This window comes from Mytilus californianus, unplaced genomic scaffold (assembly GCF_021869535.1).
Source record: "Mytilus californianus isolate M0D057914Y unplaced genomic scaffold, xbMytCali1.0.p SCAF_7, whole genome shotgun sequence".
Lineage (NCBI taxonomy): Eukaryota > Metazoa > Mollusca > Bivalvia > Mytilida > Mytilidae > Mytilus > Mytilus californianus.
This window is the reverse complement of record NW_026262723.1, coordinates 38,658,358-38,680,264: the sequence shown is the minus strand read 5'-3', so window position 1 is coordinate 38,680,264 and position 21,907 is coordinate 38,658,358. Positions and strand designations below refer to the sequence as shown.

General features: G+C 31.9%; 1 protein-coding gene across 3 annotated transcripts in view; it reads left to right on the top strand.

Annotated features, from left to right (window-relative positions):
• Positions 1-21,907, top strand: part of LOC127708512 (uncharacterized) — a 121,373-nt gene that overhangs the window by 4,410 nt on the left and 95,056 nt on the right. For all 3 annotated transcript variants that reach the window (XM_052213407.1, XM_052213405.1, XM_052213406.1), the window contains exons 2-11: positions 1-86; positions 5,033-5,110; positions 6,081-6,158; positions 7,099-7,226; positions 8,116-8,221; positions 9,986-10,103; positions 10,949-11,046; positions 11,424-11,504; positions 18,437-18,521; positions 19,836-19,937. In XM_052213407.1, coding sequence (XP_052069367.1) covers positions 45-86; positions 5,033-5,110; positions 6,081-6,158; positions 7,099-7,226; positions 8,116-8,221; positions 9,986-10,103; positions 10,949-11,046; positions 11,424-11,504; positions 18,437-18,521; positions 19,836-19,937 — 916 coding nt within the window. In that variant the 5' untranslated portion in view covers positions 1-44. The remainder of the gene's footprint in view (positions 87-5,032; positions 5,111-6,080; positions 6,159-7,098; positions 7,227-8,115; positions 8,222-9,985; positions 10,104-10,948; positions 11,047-11,423; positions 11,505-18,436; positions 18,522-19,835; positions 19,938-21,907) is intronic.

Genomic DNA, 21,907 nt, shown 5'->3' with positions numbered 1-21,907 from the left:
GTATTTCTTTATTTAACTGAAATGAAATAAGGACAAGAAAAGGTATGACTGAACCTGATAGAAGACTGAGGAGTATGGACCCTCAGGTAAGTCATTTTACATTTAGTTCCCAGTAATATTTGCATGTCTCCTTCTTTTTTGGTTTTTATACGACCGCAAAAAATTTTTTGTGGTCGTATATTGGTATGACGTTGGCGTCGTCGTTGTCGTCCGGCGTCGTCCGAAGACACATTGGTTTTCGCACTCTAACTTTAGTTAAAGTGAATGGATCTCTATGAAATTTTACCACAAGGTTCAATACCACAAAAGGAAGGTTGGGATTGATTTTGGGGGTCATGGCACCAACAGTAAAGGAATTAGGGGCCAAAAAGGGGCCAAAAATAAGCATTTTTGTAACTTCCAGACATAACTTGTGTGTTAGTGTATGGATCTCTCTGACATTGTACCACAAGGTTCCATATCACAAAAGGAATGCTGGGATTGATTTTGGGGGTAATTGCCTCAAAATTTTAGGAATTAGGGGCCAAAAAAGGGGCAAAAAACAAGCATTTTTCTAGTTTCATGACAATAACTTGTGTGTAAGTATAAGGATCTTTCTGATATTGTACTACAAGGTTCCATATCACAAAGGGAAAGCTGGAATTGAGTTTGAGGGTAATTGCCGAAACGTTTAGGAATTGGGGGCCAAAAAGGGGCCAAAAATAAGCATTTTTCTAGTTTCCAGACAATAACTTGTGTTCAAGTGTATGGATCTCTCTGAAATTGTACTGCAAGGTACCATACCACAAAGGGAAGGCTGGGATTGATGATGGGGGTAATTGCCTCTATATTTTAGGAATGAGGGGCCAAAAAGGGGCAAAAAGTAAGCATTTTTCTAGTTTCAGGACAATAACTTGTGTGTAAGTGTATGGATCTTTCTGAAATTGTACTACAAGGTTCCATATCACAAAGGGAAAGCTGGGTTTGAGTTTGGGGGTAATTGCCCTATACGTTTAGGAATTTGGGGCCAAAAAGAGGCCAAAAATAAGCATTTTTCTAGTTTCCAGACAATAACTTGTGTTCAAGTGTATGGATCTCTCTGAAATTGTACTGCAAGGTACCATACCACAAAGGGAAGGCTGGGATTGAGTTTGGGGGTGATGAATCATAAGGGGGTTCAAAAAATTTGGGGGGGGGGGGATTTTGTATTTTTCCTTTTTTTTCTTTTTTTCCTTTTTTTTTTCTTTTAAAATTTTCCATTTTAAGTTGGTTATTTCTGATTTATATTTAAAAGCAAATAATAATGGTATGGTAGGAGATACACACCAAACAGGATGTGTAAATTATTATATAATAAGTATTGTGCAATAGCAAGAAATTGTCAATTGCACAGTATTGCACAATAGCAAGAAATCTTCAATTGCACAGTATTGCGCAATAGCAAGAAATATCCAATAGCACAATATTGTGCAATAGTAAGAAATTGTCAATTGTACAGTATTGCGCAATAGCAAAAAATATTTAATTGCACAGTGTTGTGCAAAAGAAGATACTTTGTATAAATTGCTTATTTCTTGACCAATTTCAATGGGGTTTTATTCTTGAATTCTTGGGGTTCTTTAATATGCTGAATCTAACTGTGTATTTAGTTTTTGGATTTTGGGCCCCGTTTTTAAATTGGTCCACATTGAGGTCCAAAAGGTCCAAAATTAAACTTTGTTTGATTTCATCAAAAATTGAATTATTGGGGTTCTTTGATATGCCGAATCTAACCGTGTATTTAGATTCTTAATTTTTGGTACCGTTTTCAAATTGGTCTACATTAAGGTCCAAAGGGTCCAAAATTAAACTTAGTTTGATTTTAACAAAAATTGAATTCTTAGGGTTCTTTGATATGCTGAATCTAAACATGTATTTAGATTTTTGATTATGGGCCCAGTTTTCAAGTTGGTCCAAATCGGGGTCCAAAATTAAACTTTGTTTGATTTCAACAAAAATTGAATATATGGGGTTCTTTGATATGCTGAATCTAACCATGTATTTAGATTTTTGATTTTTGGGCCCCGTTATCAACTTTGTCCACATTGAGGTCAAAAGCGTCCAAAATTAAACTTTGTTTGATTTCATCAAAAATTGAATTCTTGGGGTTCTTTGATATACTGAATCTAACCATGTATTTAGATTTTGGATATTGGACCATAATAGGTGAATGTCCAATTTAAATTTTTTAAGTTCTTAGACCACATTCATTCTGTGTCAGAAACCTATGCTGTGTCAAATATTTAATCACAATCCAAATGCAAAGCTGTATCAAGCTTGAATGTTGTGTCCATACTTGCCTCAACTGTTCAGGGTTCGACCTCTGCGGTTGTATCAAGCTGCGCCCTGCGGAGCATTTTATTCTTTTATGTACTTCAAAAAACTTTCCTGTAAAAAGTTTAAAGGATTTAGCTTGATTTGAGTCAAGTTATCTAAGGGTCACAGCCTATAAACATCTACCTAAGAGATCAATGAACACTCTGTCAGGATATTTTATCATTTTGAATTGAAAGTTGAATGAATCCTTTAGAAGCACACAACTTGAAAAAAGTTACTCTTATCATGATATTACCAATTATCAGTTTTCTCAAAAATAATGCCGCATGTTTCAATTTCCATTTCATGTTTAATTTTTGTCTTGCCAATGATTCAACTATCCATATTAATTAGGGATGTCAACTCGGTGAAGATAAACTAATCGAGTACTCGTAGGATTTACCAAGCGATACTCGAGTACTCACTCGGTCAAGCATTTTATATTTACAAAATGGAAATACAAAATTATATCCATTTTATGTATTGTGGGTCGTTGCATTATAAACGTAAAACCCTCAACATTATTACTTAGGACTAGATAATAGTCCAAGGAATTTTATATCATAATTAATAGTTCATTTACTACATGAACTGATTATGTAAGCTGACAATATTCTAATCAAGTAATTAATTAATATCTATAGAAAAATGATTACTCAAACAACAGTAATCGTAAAAAACACATTTAATGATCACCAAATGGGTGATGATTAGAACTTAATCCTTTTCTGAGGGTCAACACAGGGTGCAACGAATTTGTTCTTATTGAAAAATATCATCTTGTATACTTTTTTTGGGACGAGGCTATTTCTCATCTTTATTAGGTAACTAACAGTCCTACTGAAGAAAATATATACTCTTACGGTAGAGAAGTGGAGGAAAAATTAAGATCAGCCAAAGGTATAAGCCTTGGAAACATGCTCTTGTTCATATATCCTACCTCTCTTTGGAGGAATTTTAAATGACATTTAAACACAAACATTCGAATCGAATTTTAAGTTTTATTAATTTTGATTAATATTTAATTTCCCGGGAGGCGCTCTCAAAAAAGTTTTTTGTTGTTGTTTTAGCTTAAGAAAGCAACAACATTCTTACAGGAAACCGATTAGTCGAGTATCATTTTGGTAATCGATACTCGGTACTACCGAGCGATACTCGAGAACTTGAGTACTCGTTGACTTCCCTAATATTAATCAAAGAACAAAAATGTGAACTGGACAAAACTAATACCCTGTTGTCCTTCCAAGAAACTTATTTCCTGAATCGTTGGAAAGTGTATGTTTCATCAAATGAGAAAAAGCACAAAAGCAAATAACTAAAAGACATTCTTTATGTGCCTGTCCCAAGTCAGGAGCCTGTAGTTCAATGGTTGTTGTTGTTTCATGTCTGTCATATTTGTTTTTCATGAATTATTTTGTTATAAATTAGGCCGTTAGTTTTCTAAATTGAATTGTTTCATATTTTCAAGTCAAGGCCTTTTATAACCGACCATACGGTATGGATTTTTTTCATCGTTGAAGGCCATAAGGTTGCCTATAATTACTTACATCCACTTCATTTGAACTTTGGTGGATAGTTGTCTCATTGATAATCGTACCACATCTCCTTATTTTTATAAAGATAAAATGCACTGATCCAAATAACTATATAACAGGAATGTTAAAATTTTACGACACAGCTGTTTTAGGACATCATTAAGTTAAGCCAATAGTCAGGTACGTGTATTGGAAAAGAGCTTAAAAAAGTCAGAGTAGCAACCATACCAACATTTGTTAAAATTGGGGAAAACAAAGATTTTTGATATCGTAAAAATATATTTTTGTAAAATTTTAAAAACTTAACAGTAATTTGTCATGAACAGTTTATTTTACCTTCTTTATAACATATTTTTGGAAGACTCAATAGAATTTATTTACAACTTGACTAAATTTTGTATTATGTCTGTGTTTAGACTTTGATGTCTTTTTGTTTTATTATGTTGTTGGTTGAAGTCTTATTGGCATATGCCAACATCTCTTTTTATTCTTATACCCCCGCTTTAAAAAAGTGGGGGTATACTGTTTTACCTCTGTGTGTCCGTCTTTCCATCTGTCGGTCCCTCCATCCGTCAGTCTGTCCCAAGAATATTTTTCGTCACATCTTTCTCAGGAACTACATCATAAGGATTTCTAAAATTTGGTTTCAGGGTTTATATAAGTCAGCTATACCGTGTGATGCGTTTTCAGATTCATACTCAACAACTTCCTGTTTACTGAACACTTACATCATCTTACACATGACATCAAAGTTAAAAATTTTCGTCACATTTTTCTCAGGAACTACATTACAAGGATTTTTGAAATTTGGTTTCAGGGTTTATATAAGTCAGCTATACTGTGTGATGCGTTTTCAGATTCATCATTCAACAACTTCCTGTTTACCGAACACTTACATATTTTTACACTATTAAAATTATCCACTTGCGGCGGGGGTATCATCAGTGAGCAGTAGCTCACAGTTTCACTTGTTATTCATATTAAATTTCACTGGTATTTGATTGTGTTTGTTATAAAAACAGTTAAACTATGAGAAAAAAACTCAAATTACAGAAAATTACAAGAAGATTAAGATTTGATATGTTAGAAGTAAGCACATATACAGGTTATATTAATATGCAACAATTTATATACAATTTGTAAATACTTGTTTGTTATTGTAGAAGGAACCTCTGATTTTCCCACTTGATTTTTCTAATGTTCCTAAGGACATGGCAGAGTTGATGGAACAGATAAAAAAGGTTTGTTTTACTTAAGTTATAAATACATTTCGTGAGACACTTTTGTAATTATCGTTAAATAATAATGAATATTTTAGCGTTTCATATTTTTATTCTGAACCAAATATTATTCATTGGTGTGTGTGTATTACTCTATTAGTTTCACCTGATTTAACACGACTTTAGGGACCAAATAGAATAAATAGTGACCATTACTTCTAAAGAAATAGAATTATCTAATATTTACATATAAATAATTTACTCAACATTACTGAACTCTCACAGGTGACCTTAACCTGAACCCAGGTTAAATATGAATTTAACCACATGGTTAAATATGAATTTAACCACATGATTAAATATGAATTTAACCCCATCTTTCAACAGATGAGTGCCAAGCTTCAACAAGTCTAGAAATCATCATTTTATGGCAAATAGATAAAATTAGATTTCTACGATATTCTGACACATTTTGTTTTGATCAGAAGACTAAAATGATGATATTGATTTTCTTCAGAACTGTGGACTATTCAAAACCAAAAATTATCAGTCCCTGCACTCATTAAAAAAACATCTTATTGAGACTGCTGTCCTATAAAGATGTATGTTATTCTTGCTTGCCTGTGTGAATACTAAGTAATTTTTGTTGTTTTTGAACTGAAAGAAAGATGATATTTAAGCCATCTTTTGATATTAAAATTTGCATAACATATGAAACATTTTGCAATACTTTATTTAATGGCTAAATACTGTTGATTCATTATTACTTGTGGGTTGCAAATTTTATTGATTTCATCTGAATAGGGAAACAAGGAATTTGATAGGGGTGTATAGAAATTTAGGCAAAACCATGAAATCAAATATCCACAAAAATACAATTTTTCCTCTATCCACGAAAATGAATACCCATGAAAACAAATAAATTCTCAGTAAGTACCTTAACACACCTACTCTTTTGTAAAGTAATTATTTTATATTTTCATTTTTACAGTTGGCAGAGAGTATGTTGTATCATTGGAAAACTTTCCCTATAGTGCTACCCCAGTCTGTTACAGATGGTAAAACTCAGGTATGTATTATCTAAATGAGTCCCTATAGTGCTATCCCAGTCTGTTACAGATGGTAAAACTCAGGTATGTATTATCTAAATGAGTCCCTATAGTACTACCCCAGTCTGTTACAGATGGTAAAACTCAGGTATGTATTATCTAAATGAGTCCCTATAGTACTACCCCAGTCTGTTACAGATGGTAAAACTCAGGTATGTACATGTATTATGTGATGAAATTTAGAAACTTGCAAAGATTAGCTTTTGAAAAAAATAGAATTAGGCCAAAAACAATATTTAGATTGTTTGATGTTGCCTACCTACCCACCTTAAAAGCTGCCTACCCGAAATATTTTATGACACAAATTGTTTCCAGTTTTTTTTTTTTTAAGATTTTTCCTCCTCTAAAGTCGTTTTCTTGTATATAACGTGTAACTTTTGTTGTATGCCAAAAAAATAAAAGAAAAAAATCCCTTTCTACCTACCAGCCCAACCATTCAAGGCATGGGTAGGCATCATCAAACAAAGAATTTGTTAAGGGTGGCCTTATAATGCCAGATTAGAATGAACGTGTTGTGAATTTCACAGTTATATGTAAATTTCTCAATAATATGTATATGTACTTACTATTTACTCAATGTTGTAACTTGGGATATCTTTGTTCACTTGAACATTTTGCATGGTTGTAAATCCCAAAATACATCTGTGCCAAAAATTTCTACATGCAATAATGGCTTAAACAATGTCTATATTTTTGGCTTAAGTTTCAGAAAGGTTATTTTATCAATTAAAATTAGCACAAAAATGTTGATAGACTGCCTTAAGAAGAAAAGTTGACACATATAATGAAGCTCTGAAGTTAAACATTAAATTTGAAATGGAATGAAATGTACAATTTTTGGCTTTAGGTCTTAAATAAACATTTATTCATAATTTTTAAGATGTTTTTCACTATTTTTAGACAGAACAAGTATTTCGGGACCTGTTTAAAGCTCCAACATTTGATGAATTAGAACAGGTGGCACTAAATTCTGCAGGTGCATTGAAGTCTTTAACAGATAAACAACTTCAGCAAGTTTGGAATACTGGGTGAGGGTATTAATAAATATTATTGCTAACACGGCTTAAAGCAAACAACAATCAATCAATTAATAATTATTAGTGAAATATGAATAACGAATGTGTTAAAAAATATCTCACCTTAGTTCTGACCTGACATACTGAGCCAAACATTTTATGTGCCAGTTCCCATGGTTACAGTCAGCAGAACTACATGTCAGATCCCCAGACACATTCTTCTGATTTCAAGCTGATTAGTCTTTGCTTTCCTCCACAATTCCACACATTTTTCGGTGAAGTAGCAAATACGAGTTTTAAATAAATTAGTTTGACCTGGCAGAGAATGGTTGATTTGATTTGATTTTTTTAGTGTTTATTGCCACTTTCAGTACTATTATGCTATTTCGTGGCGGTCAGTTTTTATTGGTGGAGGAAGCTGGAGTGCCTGGAGAGAACTCATGACCTTCGGTAGGAAAACTGACATTCCAAGTCAATTAAGAGTGGGGTGAGCGCACCTGCCACGTGCAGCATTCAAACTCACAACCTCTGTGTTGACAGGCTAGTGATACATTAGTTCGATTACTTTGACAACTTGGCCACCGAGGCTGCAGCAGAGAATGGAACCCACAACCTCTCACTCTTGAAGCTGTTATGCTTCTACAAGACCACTGAGGCTGATTGGTAAACATTTATGAGCTTGGCTCATAGTACGTCTAATTTACAATATATATTAAACTAAAATATCAATAAACTGGGAGAGAAATGGTGAATATATGGCTAGGTCAGATTTATGATATTGACTTGTGTCATTAAATAGTAGTTGTGTAAGCCAGGTTGATTTATAGTCATAAAAATTAATGTAAATTTAGTTTTATCATTATATAATTTAATAAGAATGAAAATTCTGAATATTTTGCAGAGAATTTGAAGTGGACAGTATAAATTTTCAAGGTCAAGTTCACAGATGGAGGCTGTCAAACCTTCTTCAGAAAGGGTCATCGAATGCTCAAAATACATTTTACAATGTAAGTATTCTTTATTTTTGAAGTACAATGTATGAAGCATATGAATTATTGAATTATAATGTTTGGGTGAAGATTGCACAAAGTGCAATTGAATCTGTAGTAGCTGACTGTGAGTATACACAGCCTAGTTAAGTGAGCTGAACTTCAGATCCTATCCATGTCCACGCAATGCAATTTATTAATTATATAAACTCAGATAAATTCAATTTACAAAATAATGTGTATGGTACATATATGTGTATTACCAAACTTTGTTATGAAATCCATTTTATTAAAAATTTCACACAGTAGTAATGCATAGTGTTTAAATTTACAATTTATCTGTTCTACATGTACCTATAATTATGGACAATAGGAAATAACTTAATTCAAAATATTACCTATTTGTGTCTTTGCTTAATACAATACTCACAGGCACTTGGAATTTTGTTGAGAGATTCTTCAGTACTATATAACATTATGCACTTCATATTTTATTCATTGATTTAAATAGTTATTGGGATTTTCCAGCAACTGAACATAGACATCATTTTCTGTAATGACCTACATCATTGAACACAATTCAATGACATGAAAATAAAAATATGCCCTTATTTTTGTCTCGCCTTGACGGAGTCAAAAAGCGAGACATATGTAAGCTGTTACCGGCGTCGTTAGCGGCGGCGATGGTGACGGCGAAGGCGGCAGCTGTATCAACAATGTATTAGTTTGTGATTAGGTCTAGTTCATGGTGAACCACTAGTGGTAGGTCAATGATATTTGGTATGCAGTTGTATTAGCATTGGCACATCTCATTACCATGGAGATTATTTGGCCCCGCCCCCTCAGTCAAGGTCTATTGACTTTGAAACTTTTCATAGTTTACATGTATAAGTTTGTGATTAGGTCAATTTATGGGGAACCACTAGTGGTAGGTCAATGATATTTGGTATGCAGTTGTATAAGCATTGGCATATCTCATTTCCATGGAGATTATTTGGCTCTGCCCCCTTAGTCATGGTCTATAGACTTTGAAAATTTTGCTTAGTTAACATGTATTAGTTTGTGATTAGGTCAGTTCAAGGGGAACCATTAGTGGTAGGCCAATGTTAATTGGTGTTCAGTTGTATAAGCATTAGCACATCTCATTTCCATGGAGAATATTTGGCCGCGCCCCCTCAGTCATGGTCTATTTACTTTGAAACATTTGCTTAGTTTACATGTATTAGTTTGTGATTAGATCAGTTTAAGATGAACTGCTAATGTTAAGTCAATGATATTTGGTATGCAAATTTATTTGCATTTGCAAGTATCGTTTCCATGGAGATTATATAGCCCCACCCCTGATCATGGTTCATTGACTTTGAAACTTTTACATAGTTTTCAAGTTAATGTTTGTGTTTAGGTTTGTTTAAAGGGAACGACTTATAATAAGTCAATGGTATTTGGTATGCAGTTGTATTAGCATTGGCACATCTCATTCCATGGAGATTGTTTAGCCATGTACCTTCAGTCATGGTTTATCGACTTTGAATATTTGCATAACTTACATGTTAAAGTATTGCTATTTTAGTTTCAACATTTGCATTATCAAAATTACAAAAGGGCGAGACATATCTCTGTGATAACAGTTTATCTATTGACTTTGTTGAACCAAACATTTAAAATCAGTTTATTTATAAGTATAAGATATATAAAAAAATAATTTCTGGCTTATTTTCACATGTCATGGCCAAAATTGATGAAACAATTTTTCTTTCTTAACTTATTTGATATTTCTTTCAGGATTTAGCTTTGTCATTGAGAATATTAATTATCACAGCAAGAAACAGATTTGTATCAGATTTCTTTAGTGTGTCAGAATCAATAAAAAGCATTGGAAAAGGCCTGGTCAAACTATTAGGTAAGTACACAGTGTATGTGACTTTTGTGATTTCTGAATATATATCATACAATATCACTAGCAAAAAGTAACATAAGAGTTTTGTTGTGAAGTTTAACCTTTATATTTAGTAAGAGTTAAAAGTTTTCCATAATTTTCAATTTAAAAAAAAAAAGGGCAATGTATAAAAAAAATATAAAATACTGATCTTTTGATTTTGTGAATACCAGTTTCTGTTGATTGAGGAAAAATTATATTTTTGGTAAATACTGATCTTTGTGGTTTTAAAAAATTCTGCATACTAACCTATTATAAACTTTGTATTTTATTGAACACTTCAATTCATAGTAAACCTCTACCCACAAAATCCACAAAATGTGTGCCCTACATGTATATATAAGATCTACTGAAAACAAGATGTAAAACCTAAATACAAAAAATGCCACCACTAAAAAGTTGCTTCAAGCCATCTTTTAAGATATGCACAAGTGCTTATTAATTTTACTGCACATATATGCGTAAATAAAAAGAATGAATTATTGCAGATTCTCTGCATTTGAAAATAAGATCTAAAAGTGAAGACACATAGCTTGATGTGTATTGTTCACCTCAAAACTTCCATAATAATAGCAAAACATTATTATACTATGCACAGAAGAATTTGTTAAGGAAAACTTATATTTGAGCATGATAAAAAAATTACAAAAAGCAAGTGGCCTTACATTAGACTCATATTTATTTAAAAGGGCTGAAAATTTGTATTACTGGATAATTCAACTTGGCACATCATCAGAATGATATGCTAGTTTTATTGTATTAGAGTTAATTTTGTAGTCAAAGAATTAAAAAGTTGTGATTTATTGTAGATATTGTGATTGGTATGCCATCAACATGCTTAGAAAGTATAGAACAGAAGATTTTAGATGAGCATATGAGATACTTGGTGGCAGAACTAACAATAAAGGTATACTATTTCAATCCCTACCGTCCCTCTTAAAAAAAATCCTATGATGGTATTATAATATAAAAAAAAAGAAACCTGATAGAGCTAGAGTCTGCTACTAATACATAACACCTATCTTATTGTGTTTTATTATCATACTGTAAGCATAACCTTAGTGTGTCCATAATTATAGTTGAAAACAAACCTAGAAAATATAGACTCCTTTCATGCAGATATTTTTGTCTTCAGTTGAAAATTATTTGAGATATTAGAAATAATTTGATGAAACAATCTGAATGTATGTCTATTTAGTTCTGAATTTTCTTCTTGGGTGTCTTATTTATATTCCACACAATGCTCGTCTCTAATAATTAGAAGAAATAATTCATATTTTGCAGCAAAATTCTATGAAAGACTTTGAAGCTTTTTGCAGCTATGTAAAACAAAAGTGTGAAGAGTTACAGTCGGAGAAAACTCAGGTGAGTGTTAGTGTGAAAATTGTCGCTATTTTAATAACAAGTACTGTGAATGTCTTATTATTTGTAGGATATTAGTTTTCACGGATTTTGTTGTTTGAGGTTAATCATGAATTTAAATGTTCCACACAAAATACAAATTTTCTATAGACTTGAAAGCATGATTTTTCAAAACTTTGAAGGCAAGTATCCACAAAATTATAATTTTTCCTCAATCCACAAAAATTGGAACTCACAGATTTAAATGAGGGTAGGAAGGCCTTTTACTGTGTCTACCATTAGCGTCAAATTGGTTAAAATTTTATTGTGATTTGTCAAAATATACTTATCGTGATTCGTCAGCGGTCTCAAATGATTATCCGTTACCGTTATTTTTGGAAAGAATTAACATGATTCATCAAAATCAGTTGATATTTTGATTGTCATAAAGAAAAAGTACATTTTATCGTCATGCACTAAAAATTACCGTTAACGTCATTTGGCAAGATTTTTATACCATTATAAGTCATGAAGGTAACCCCATTACGACCCTCATAAATAAATCTACAGTATGTTATTGTAATATGGATTAGTTTTTTTTTTACATTATGGATATATTTAAATATTTCAAAATTAAGTCAGTGTTCTAGATAGTTTTAAATTGACACAGTTTGATCAAGAGTTATTTTCCTTTTGTCACCATGTTGGAGGTCTACATGTACAAATTCAAAGGCACATTAATCAGCCAAATTCAAGTAGTTATACTGACTGCTATACTGAAGTAGAAGTTTTTTATTTTTTTTATGAACAATTTTAATTTCTTTAAGCGTTGCTTCATTCATCACCACTATCTAGTAAGGATCTCTTATCAGACTTGTATGGACCACTACAAGAGTGTTTAACAACATTGACTATTAATCAAGGTCTCGCATGGCTGCCCTGGCCAATGCCTTTTTGGGCATTTGTGGACAAAATATTTCAGTTTGGTTAATCAAATAAGAAAATCAACCATTTACATCTGCAAAATGGTGATAAAAATATTTCAAAAAAATTTCAGACCAGCTGAGAGAAAATATGTCTAAGACCTGAGTTTTTTACTTCAAATTTGACCCCTATTAATTTGTATGTATACAAACAAATTGTTGGGTAGAGAGGGCTAAAATTGAATTAAATCAACATAGTTTTGTTCATAAATCTGTACAAGTATAGTTAAGAGAAATTTTAGTTATATTTAGATGAAACATAAACCATTCCTTATTGATGATAGTACTATAATTAGATTATTTCTTTACTTTTTTATATTTCAGACAACTGCTTTAAGACTTAACTTTTTTATATTTCAGACAACTGCTTTAAGACCTAACTTTTTATACGACCGCAAAAAATTTTTGCGGTCGTATATTGGTATGACGTTGGCGTCGTCGTCGTTGTCGTTGTCGTCCGAAGACACATTGGTTTTCGCACTCTTACTTTAGTTGAAGTGAATGGATCTCTATGAAATTTTACCATAAGGTTCAATACCACAAAAGGAAGGTTGGGATTGATTTTGGGGGTTATGGTACCAACAGTTAAGTAATTAGGGGCCAAAAATAAGCATTTTTGTAACTTCCAGTCATAACTTGTGTGTTAGTATATGGATCTCTCTGACATTGTACCACAAGGTTCCATATCTCACAGGGAATGCTGGGATTGATTTTGGGGGTAATTGCCTCAAAATATTAGGAATTAGGGGCCAAAAAAGGGGCAAAAAACAAGCATTTTTCTAGTTTCATGACAATAACTTGTGTGTAAGTGTATGGATCTTTCTGAAATTGTACTACAAGGTTCCATATCACAAAGGGAAAGCAGGATTGAGTTTGGGGGTAATTGCCCAAAACGTTTAGGAATAAGGGGCCAAAAAGGGGCCAAAAATAAGCATTTTTCTAGTTTCCAGACAATAACTTGTGTTCAAGTGTATGGATCTCTCTGAAATTGTACCACAAGGTTCCATATCACACAGGGAATGCTGGGATTGATTTTGGGGGTAATTGCCTCAAAATATTAAGAATTAGGGGCCAAAAAAGGGGCAAAAAACAAGCATTTTTCTAGTTTCATGATAATAACTTGTGTGTAAGTGTATGGATCTTTCTGAAATTGTACTACAAGGTACTGTTTTCCTTTTTTTTTTCTTTTAAAATTTTCCATTTTAAGTTGGTTATTTCTGTTTTATATTTAAAAGCAAATAATAATGATATGGTAGGAGATACACACCAAACAGGATGTGTAAATTATTATATAATAAGTATTGTGCAATAGCAAGAAATTTTCAATTGCACAGTATTGCACAATAGCAAGAAATCTTCAATTGCACAGTATTGCACAATAGAAAGAAATCTTCAATTGCACAGTATTGTGCAATAGCAAGAAATATCCAATAGCACAATATTGTGCAATAGCAAGAAATTGTCAATTGTACAGTATTGCGCAATAGCAAGAAATATTCAATTGCACAGTATTGTGCAAAAGAAGATACTTCGTATAAATTGCTTATTTCTTGACCAATTTCAATGGTGTTTTATTCTTGAATTCTTAGGGTTCTTTAATATGCTGATTCTAACCGTGTATTAAGTTTTTGTATTTTGGGCCCCGTTTTTAAATTGGTCCACATTGAGGACCAAAGGGTCCAAAATTAAACTTTGTTTGATTTCATCAAATATTGAATTATTGGGGTTCTTTGATATGCCGAATCTAACTGTGTATTTAGATTTTTAATTTTTGGTTCCGTTTTCAAATTGGTCTACATTAAGGTCCAAAGGGTCCAAAATTAAACTTAGTTTGATTTTTTACAAAAATTGAATTCTTAGGGTTCTTTGATACAGGGGTTCAAATTAGCGGTGGTCCGAGGTCCGTGACCTTCCACTATTGCAATCGGACTTTCATTTTGGTTACTTGCTACGCCCGACGGACCTTCGATTTGAAAGAAAATAAAAATTAACTTTGCCGACCTTTTGAACCATCAGTATCGTCATTTCAAAGCCATATTACTATTGACATGGTATACCCCTCGAGAGCGTACTGTAAACCATTTTAACTGTCGGCAAAATAAGTTTGTTAACCCATTAGAAGTGATGAAAGTTGCCTTAAGTAAATTTGTAATCCATTCATTGCATTAAAAACGTCATATTCCCTTCCAAATAGCGTTTCAAACATCGTTTATTTTTGTAAATTTTTTCGTCCGCCATTGAAATATTTGTACAAACTACTGATCAGAGTCGGGAAACGGACCAGCTATGAATGAAATCCGGATTCTAAGGATCAGGGCCTAATCTAGGATTTTGGAAAGGGAAAAGTGACTTCTCCTTCCATGAGAGAGAAGGGAGAAGTGGTCAATTTCTTGGAGAAGTGAGATTCCATTACCGTTTCGGTTGCATAGTGTTCTCGTGCTTATCACTAAGGAAATTATTTTATATGCAATAAAAAATATAGTTTTTTCATGTTATTGTAGAAAATGTATATATAGAAAGTTCTTAATAAAAAGGTTTAGACAATATAGTTGTTATTTATTCATTGATACCATTTGTACTGTCAAAGTTTAAATAAAATTTGTTGCTTGGGACATGAGGGAGTTACTCAGTAGCCTAGTAATATTATGATGCATTAAATTCATGTGCATCTGCCTCAATTTATTTTTAAATGTCCAGAAAAATATGACTCCCAGTTTACCTGATGAATTTCACATGACTGGGAATTTAATTTATATCACCACTTGTCATTATTTTGTAAAACATTATTGAATGTCCAGGACATCATGTTACATGTAGTTGTAAATTGAGATTCTCGTTAAAGATTGTAAGCCTGTAAATGAAAATATCTGTCAATCGATCACATATTAATTAACCGATGCAGAGCTAATTTCTATCATTTTTTAAAGATATCTTCCCTATCAACGAAATTGTCGTGAAAAAAAAATCCACTGCTGATCACAGCTGGTCGAGTGTCGTACGTTTGCAATCTCATTATTCATCAGCTGTCTTTCTACCTTTTATATTTCAATTTTTATGCAATGAATATAATAAATCTACCGTTAATTCCCATCCTTAACTCACCGAATAGTACAAATTGATCGACTCGTAATAAATAAAAATAAAACAAATCAGCTGAGTGATTACGCAACATCCTCAGATAAAAATCATTGTAAAATGATAACTTTAACAGACGGTCAGTTTTCCGATTGAATAGTTTTAAATGTTATATCCAAGGATGTTCAAAGTCGCCGTTGTATTTATTTAATTTGATCGTCGACAGTATTAGTCCTGGGTCGTTTCGAAAATCTCGATTTTCCTTGTCAGTCGCCATTTTTTTTTACCTGAGAGACTTGTAATTCACAAGTTGTCTCCCTTTTACCGATTTTCATAGCGATTTGACTTAGCCATGAAGTCAGTCGGCTGGCGAGATTTAGCGATTTTCAAAATTCTTTGGCGACTTAAATCGTCATTTCGCCGGCAAGATTATCGCCTGCTAAGGATAATGACTACGGACCCATGAATGGCACATCTCACAGAAGAATATTGATCCCAAAGGGAAAAATTAATCATTCCACACTTTCTTTTTTTTTTTTATGTAAAAAAAGTTCTTTCTTTATTAGTGCTAGATATTTAGTTGGTAGTTTCTAACAAGAGAGGAACTAATATAATTGTGCAACATATAATGAACTTAAACAGCTATGAATTTGAACTGTTACTTTAATTGAATACTCGGTTATGAATTGAACAATTACAAAAAGATACATATAGCCCTTTATATTATAGTAAAAATCAAACATTGTAGCGCCTTGAGTGAGCACTTCTCTTTCAAATCTCACCATTTCTCCCTATTAGTTTAAAAAAGAGAAGTCACTTCTCCCTATCAGTTTAAAAAAGAGAAGTCACTTCTCTCTATGATTCTGAAGTAGTCTGAGCCCTGAGATAATGGTATAATTACCAATAATTGAGACAACACACCCACCCACAGTGACACCCTCCCCAATACCAACAAAAAAGATATAAATTTGTAATCATAATATACTTGTAAGACAGTTACATCATTTATTATTATACATGTTATACCACAGTGACACTGACAGTTTAGTGCTACATTTATATGGTTGCCTGGCAATATATTTGTAAACTTATCAAAATATTGCATGCAGTTCAAATATAATTAAACATTGTTAAACAAGCTAACCTAAGATCAAAAACACATTAATCTTACAGAGTTATGAAATATTTCAAATGAAGTAGGACCTGGGATTTATGTTGTGGACCTTTCAGTTTGGAGTGTCAAAGGTCATTGACCTTCCAGTACCAAATGTTAATTTGAACCCCTGTTGATATGCTGAATCTAAACATGTATTTAGATTTTTGATTATGGGCCCAGTTTTCAAGTTGGTCCAAATCGGGGTCCAAAATTAAACTTTGTTTGATTTCAACAAAAATTGAATATATGGGGTTCTTTGATATGCTGAATCTAACCTGGGAACAGTATATCTAACGGGAAATGAATCTGATACGCTTTTCAGTATAAAATTGATAAATTCTCGGACTCCCCGAGACTTCCCGAGATTTACGGATTTTGGTAGCGTCTGACTGAAAAACTATCAGAACTGCTCAACAAATAAACCACATAACTCTAATTGTAAATAAATACAAGTTTTATCATTTAGAAGATATATTTTGTCATATAAAATTACCAAAATAAGTTTGATTTATTTGATGTGAAGTGTTTTATAATAGTTTGGGAATTTGTAAATCATCGCCGCAATGGCCGCCATTTTTTTATTACCTTGTTTGTATTCTGCACAATTCTGTAATGAAATGCTTGCGATTTTAACAAATTTGAAGTGACAGAATACAAGTTTGATACACTAGCATCACTATAAAACTAGTTTGAATGACATTTTATTGATAATATCAGAAATTATTAGGATAATAGCGAGTCCGTTTTTAACACATGTCCGTTTCTGTATCGTATCTTTATTAACTATGGCACGACGATAAAATCGACTACAATCAGGTAGTGTCAAGTCCCGTCAATATATATGTTCCTGATCTAACCATGTATTTAGAATCTTGATTTTTGGGCCCCATTATCAACTCTGTCCACATTGAGGTCAAAAGGGTCCAAAATTAAACTTTGTTTGATTTCATCAAAAATTGAATTCTTGGGGTTCTTTGATATGCTGAATCTAACCATGTATTTAGATTTTGGATATTGGACCATAATAGGTGAATGTCCAATTTAAAAATTTTAAGTTCTTAGACCACATTCATTCTGTGTCAGAAACCTATGCTGTGTCAAATATTTAATCACAATCCAAATTCAGAGCTGTATCAAGCTTGAATGTTGTGTCCATACTTGCCCCAACTGTTCAGGGTTCGACCTCTGCGGTCGTATCAAGCTGCGCACTGCGGAGCATTTTATTTATATTTCAGACAACTGCTTTAAGACTTAACTTTTTTTATATTTCAGACAACTCCTTTAAGACTTAACTTTTTTATGTTTCAGACAACTGCTTTAAAACTTAACTTTTTTTTTATATTTCAGACAACTGCTTTAAGACTTACCTTTTTTATATTTCAGACAACTGCTTTAAGACTTAACTTTTTTATATTTCAGACAAATGCTTTAAGACTTAACTTTTTTATATTTCAGACAATGGCTTTAAGACTTAACTTTTTTATATTTCAGACAACTGCTTTAAGACTTAACTTTTTTATATTTCAGACAACTGCTTTAAGACTTAACTTTTTTATATTTCAGACAACTGCTTTAAGACTTAACTTTTTTATATTTCAGACAACTGCTTTAAGACTTAACTTTTTATATTTCAGACAACTGCTTTAAGACCTAACTTTTTTATATTTCAGACAACTGCTTTAAGACCTAACTTTTTTATATTTCAGACAACTGCTTTAAGACCTAACTTTTTTATATTTCAGACAACTGCTTTAAGACCTCCTCCAATACCATACTCCTACCAAACACCAAATAAACTGGATATAGATCTGAGATTATTTAATAAAGGTAAGAATGTCATATTGTGGAAAGACACATACACCTACAAAACACCAAATAAACTGGATATAGATCTGAGATTGTTTAATAAAGGTAAGAATGTTAAAGTGTTACCTATGGTTTTCTGTCCTTCTGAATTCAAACAGTTAATTTTTTCACTATACCTGCTGATATTGATCTGATTGTCTTGAGCAATTATTGTATAAATAAAAGGTGACTTGCATATCGACTGAATAGCGGCCTATTTTTCGTGATAAAGCTGCATGTGGGGGCGTTTGTGTTGTACTGAAACAAATCATTGGATTTTCTTCAAATTGAAAATTTTCTTTTTTAACATATTAACTTAACTTTTTTTACATTTATTTATTCAAGAAACTAATGTGGTATATCAACAATATTTCAGAACTATTATTCTCTTATATAGTAAAACACAATTACATTATATTTAGGTCACCATGACATACCTTTTGTCTTGCCTGCAGAAAGTGAGACATAGGGATTGCTTTTCCGGCTGCGGCAACGGCTGTGATGACGGCGTTAACAATTGTTAAGTTTTCTGCTTAAGTTAGTTTGATAGGAACTACTTGTGATAGACTATTGGTATTTTGTATGAAGATGCATTACTATCAGTTCATATCAGTTTGACAACAATTTTGAGGCCATTGCCCCCTAGGCCATGTGACTTTGAATTAATTAGCAATTTTAAATGTTAAGTTTTCTGCTTAAGGTAGGTTGATAGGAAAGAACTACTGGTGATAGATCAATGATATTTTGTGTGAAGTTGCATTGCTATCAGTACATGTCAGTTTAACGACTATTTTGAGGCCCTGCCCCCTTGGCCATAGTTCAGTGACTTTCAATTAATTAGCAAGTTTTTGCTTAAGTTAGTTTGATATGAACTACATGCGATAGATCAATGATATTTTCTATAAAGTTGGTCCAGAGACTTTGAATTAATTAGCAATGTTGCTGTCCATCAGATTGTCTTTTTCTGAATTTTATGCTGACAGGCGAGACATGTCTCTGTCAACAGTTTATTTACTACCAGCGTTTTTGTTTCATTTGCATTTACAAACCTATCTTTGATACCTTATGTGGTGCATGTATATCAGTAATTTTTAATTACTAAAGTACTGTTTAATATATGGCACAACAAATTTCTAAAACATTTAAGTGACTTTGACCTACAATCTACTCATGAGTGGCATTGGTCAATTTATATAGATTACCTGCTATGTTATTTTTTCGAAAATTCAAATGTCAATGTCTTTAAGTCATATTTTTAAAGTTCTGTAATGTAACGAAAAAGTTCTTTTTTTAAAGATCTGATAAACAATTGTTTACCAATATTGAGCAGTATCTTGGACAGAGGATCACGAGGATGGTATGTCCAGTACAGACTCAAAATGATGCAAGATCTACAAGGTATGTAAAATATTATTTGCTATGAGAATATGTTTTTATTTTATCTAGTGTCATTCTTTTTGTTTGAGAGTAAGATAATACACAAAAAAAATGGTGAGAGCTGTTTGAGTTTTATATAAAAAAAATTTCAACATAAATTTCTGTTGGAATAAATTCTGATACTTAAATCTGATCATTTGATAAGTAAATGATTAGTTTTAATAGAAATAAGAACAAAAGTAGAAATAAAGTTGAACAAGATTTATTTTTTTATTTTTTTATTTTTTTGAAAAAATTTAAATCGGAAATATCTTGATTTCAGTATTTAATTTTTTCTGCTTTAAGAAATGTTTTTTTTTTGATGAATGAAGTTGATTTTTTGTTTCTATATTTCAGTGTCATTTTCAGGTATGGTAGCATGCTTGTCAAGCCTTAAAACTGTGCACGAATTATTTTTTCTCTTTGTTGAAAAATGAATTATTTTAAGAAGTGATTTAGGCTTTGACTGTTTACCATTTAAACTTTGTTGACTGAAATAGTTTTTACATATATATGTTAGTTCTAGCCTTAAGTACAACATAGTTACCCAATTGGTTAATATTTTGTGATGGGATTACTTCCCCTGGAGTTATAGATACCCTCATCCATTTCTAGTAGAAACAGACTGTACATTTCTTTGTAACATACTTGTATTCTAGTAAATGGATAGCTTAATGATTTAACAATGTATTCTTGAACTATTTCTCCTCCTTGATTTTAAAGAATTACACTTTTTTGAATTATTCAGTTTGAAGTATAGTCAAATTTCATAAGATGTACACAGGATTTTAATAAATCATTTTGGACAATGTTTTATATTCAGAATGTACTCAAAAGTCTTTTTCTGTATTGGGTTTTAAATTTTCACAGCCAAATTCATATAAAGTGTTTATCAATTTTTATTTCCTTGCACATGGTCATTTGTATTTAGGTTCTATGATATGCTTTGTAAAAATCATATTAGATGTTATGATAAACCAAAATTGCTCTGATTTAGCTCCAATTGAATTCAAGGTAAATATTTATTTTAATTCCTAACAAATGTCAAAAAAACCTATTGGTAAATTCAAATTAATTTGACCAGTAAAAAGAAAATTAGTAAACACTTGTATGAGTTTCTGTGGAATACTAAAAAATTATCTGACCCTGCATAATTAAGTTATAATTTGGAAAATCTGAATGATATGATATTAGGAGCTTTTGTATGAAGACTTATATTAGAAATTCTATTTATTCAGAGGATGACAGCAGCGAATCTTTTCACAAAAAATCTAAAAATACTCGCAAGTCATAAACAATTCAGTATAACTTACGATCGATTTTAATCGTAAAATTTTTTGTGAAAAGAGTTGCAGGACATTACTTATAAATGTTATAATCTAAAATTTTGGGAACACACCCAGTAAAGGTATCAGCATCAAATCTTTGTATAAAGCTTTAGATTTCAGGAGGAAGAAAACCTGAATACTTCATACCTTGTTAACAGATGTCTGATGTTCTAAAATTTTAAACCTGGGTTTACTTTTTACACATTGTGACGTAGATGGAGAGTTGTCTCATTTGCACTCATACCACTTCTTCTTATTTATATTAAAAATAATTGCGTATGTGACCTTTATTCTAAATTTGACCTTAGCTCCGTGTTTTCTACTATTTTTGCTGTTTAACTTGTCTAATCAGAAATATCTTCCACTTTACCTCATAGTATGCATATTGTATTGTGAGCATGAATTTAATATCAAAGCCCAAAATAAATACCTTAATTGATATATGTTACAGTATGAATGTATTAAATGTTTTACACTCAATTATTGTATTTTCTCCAAGTTAAGTTTTTTTTTACATTTTTGAAGTGAATACCAAATGAATCTGTGATGTTTAGGGTTCTCACATTGTATTTTATCAGGAGAATTCATAAAACCAATATCCATTGGCCATTACTTAGTAGCATG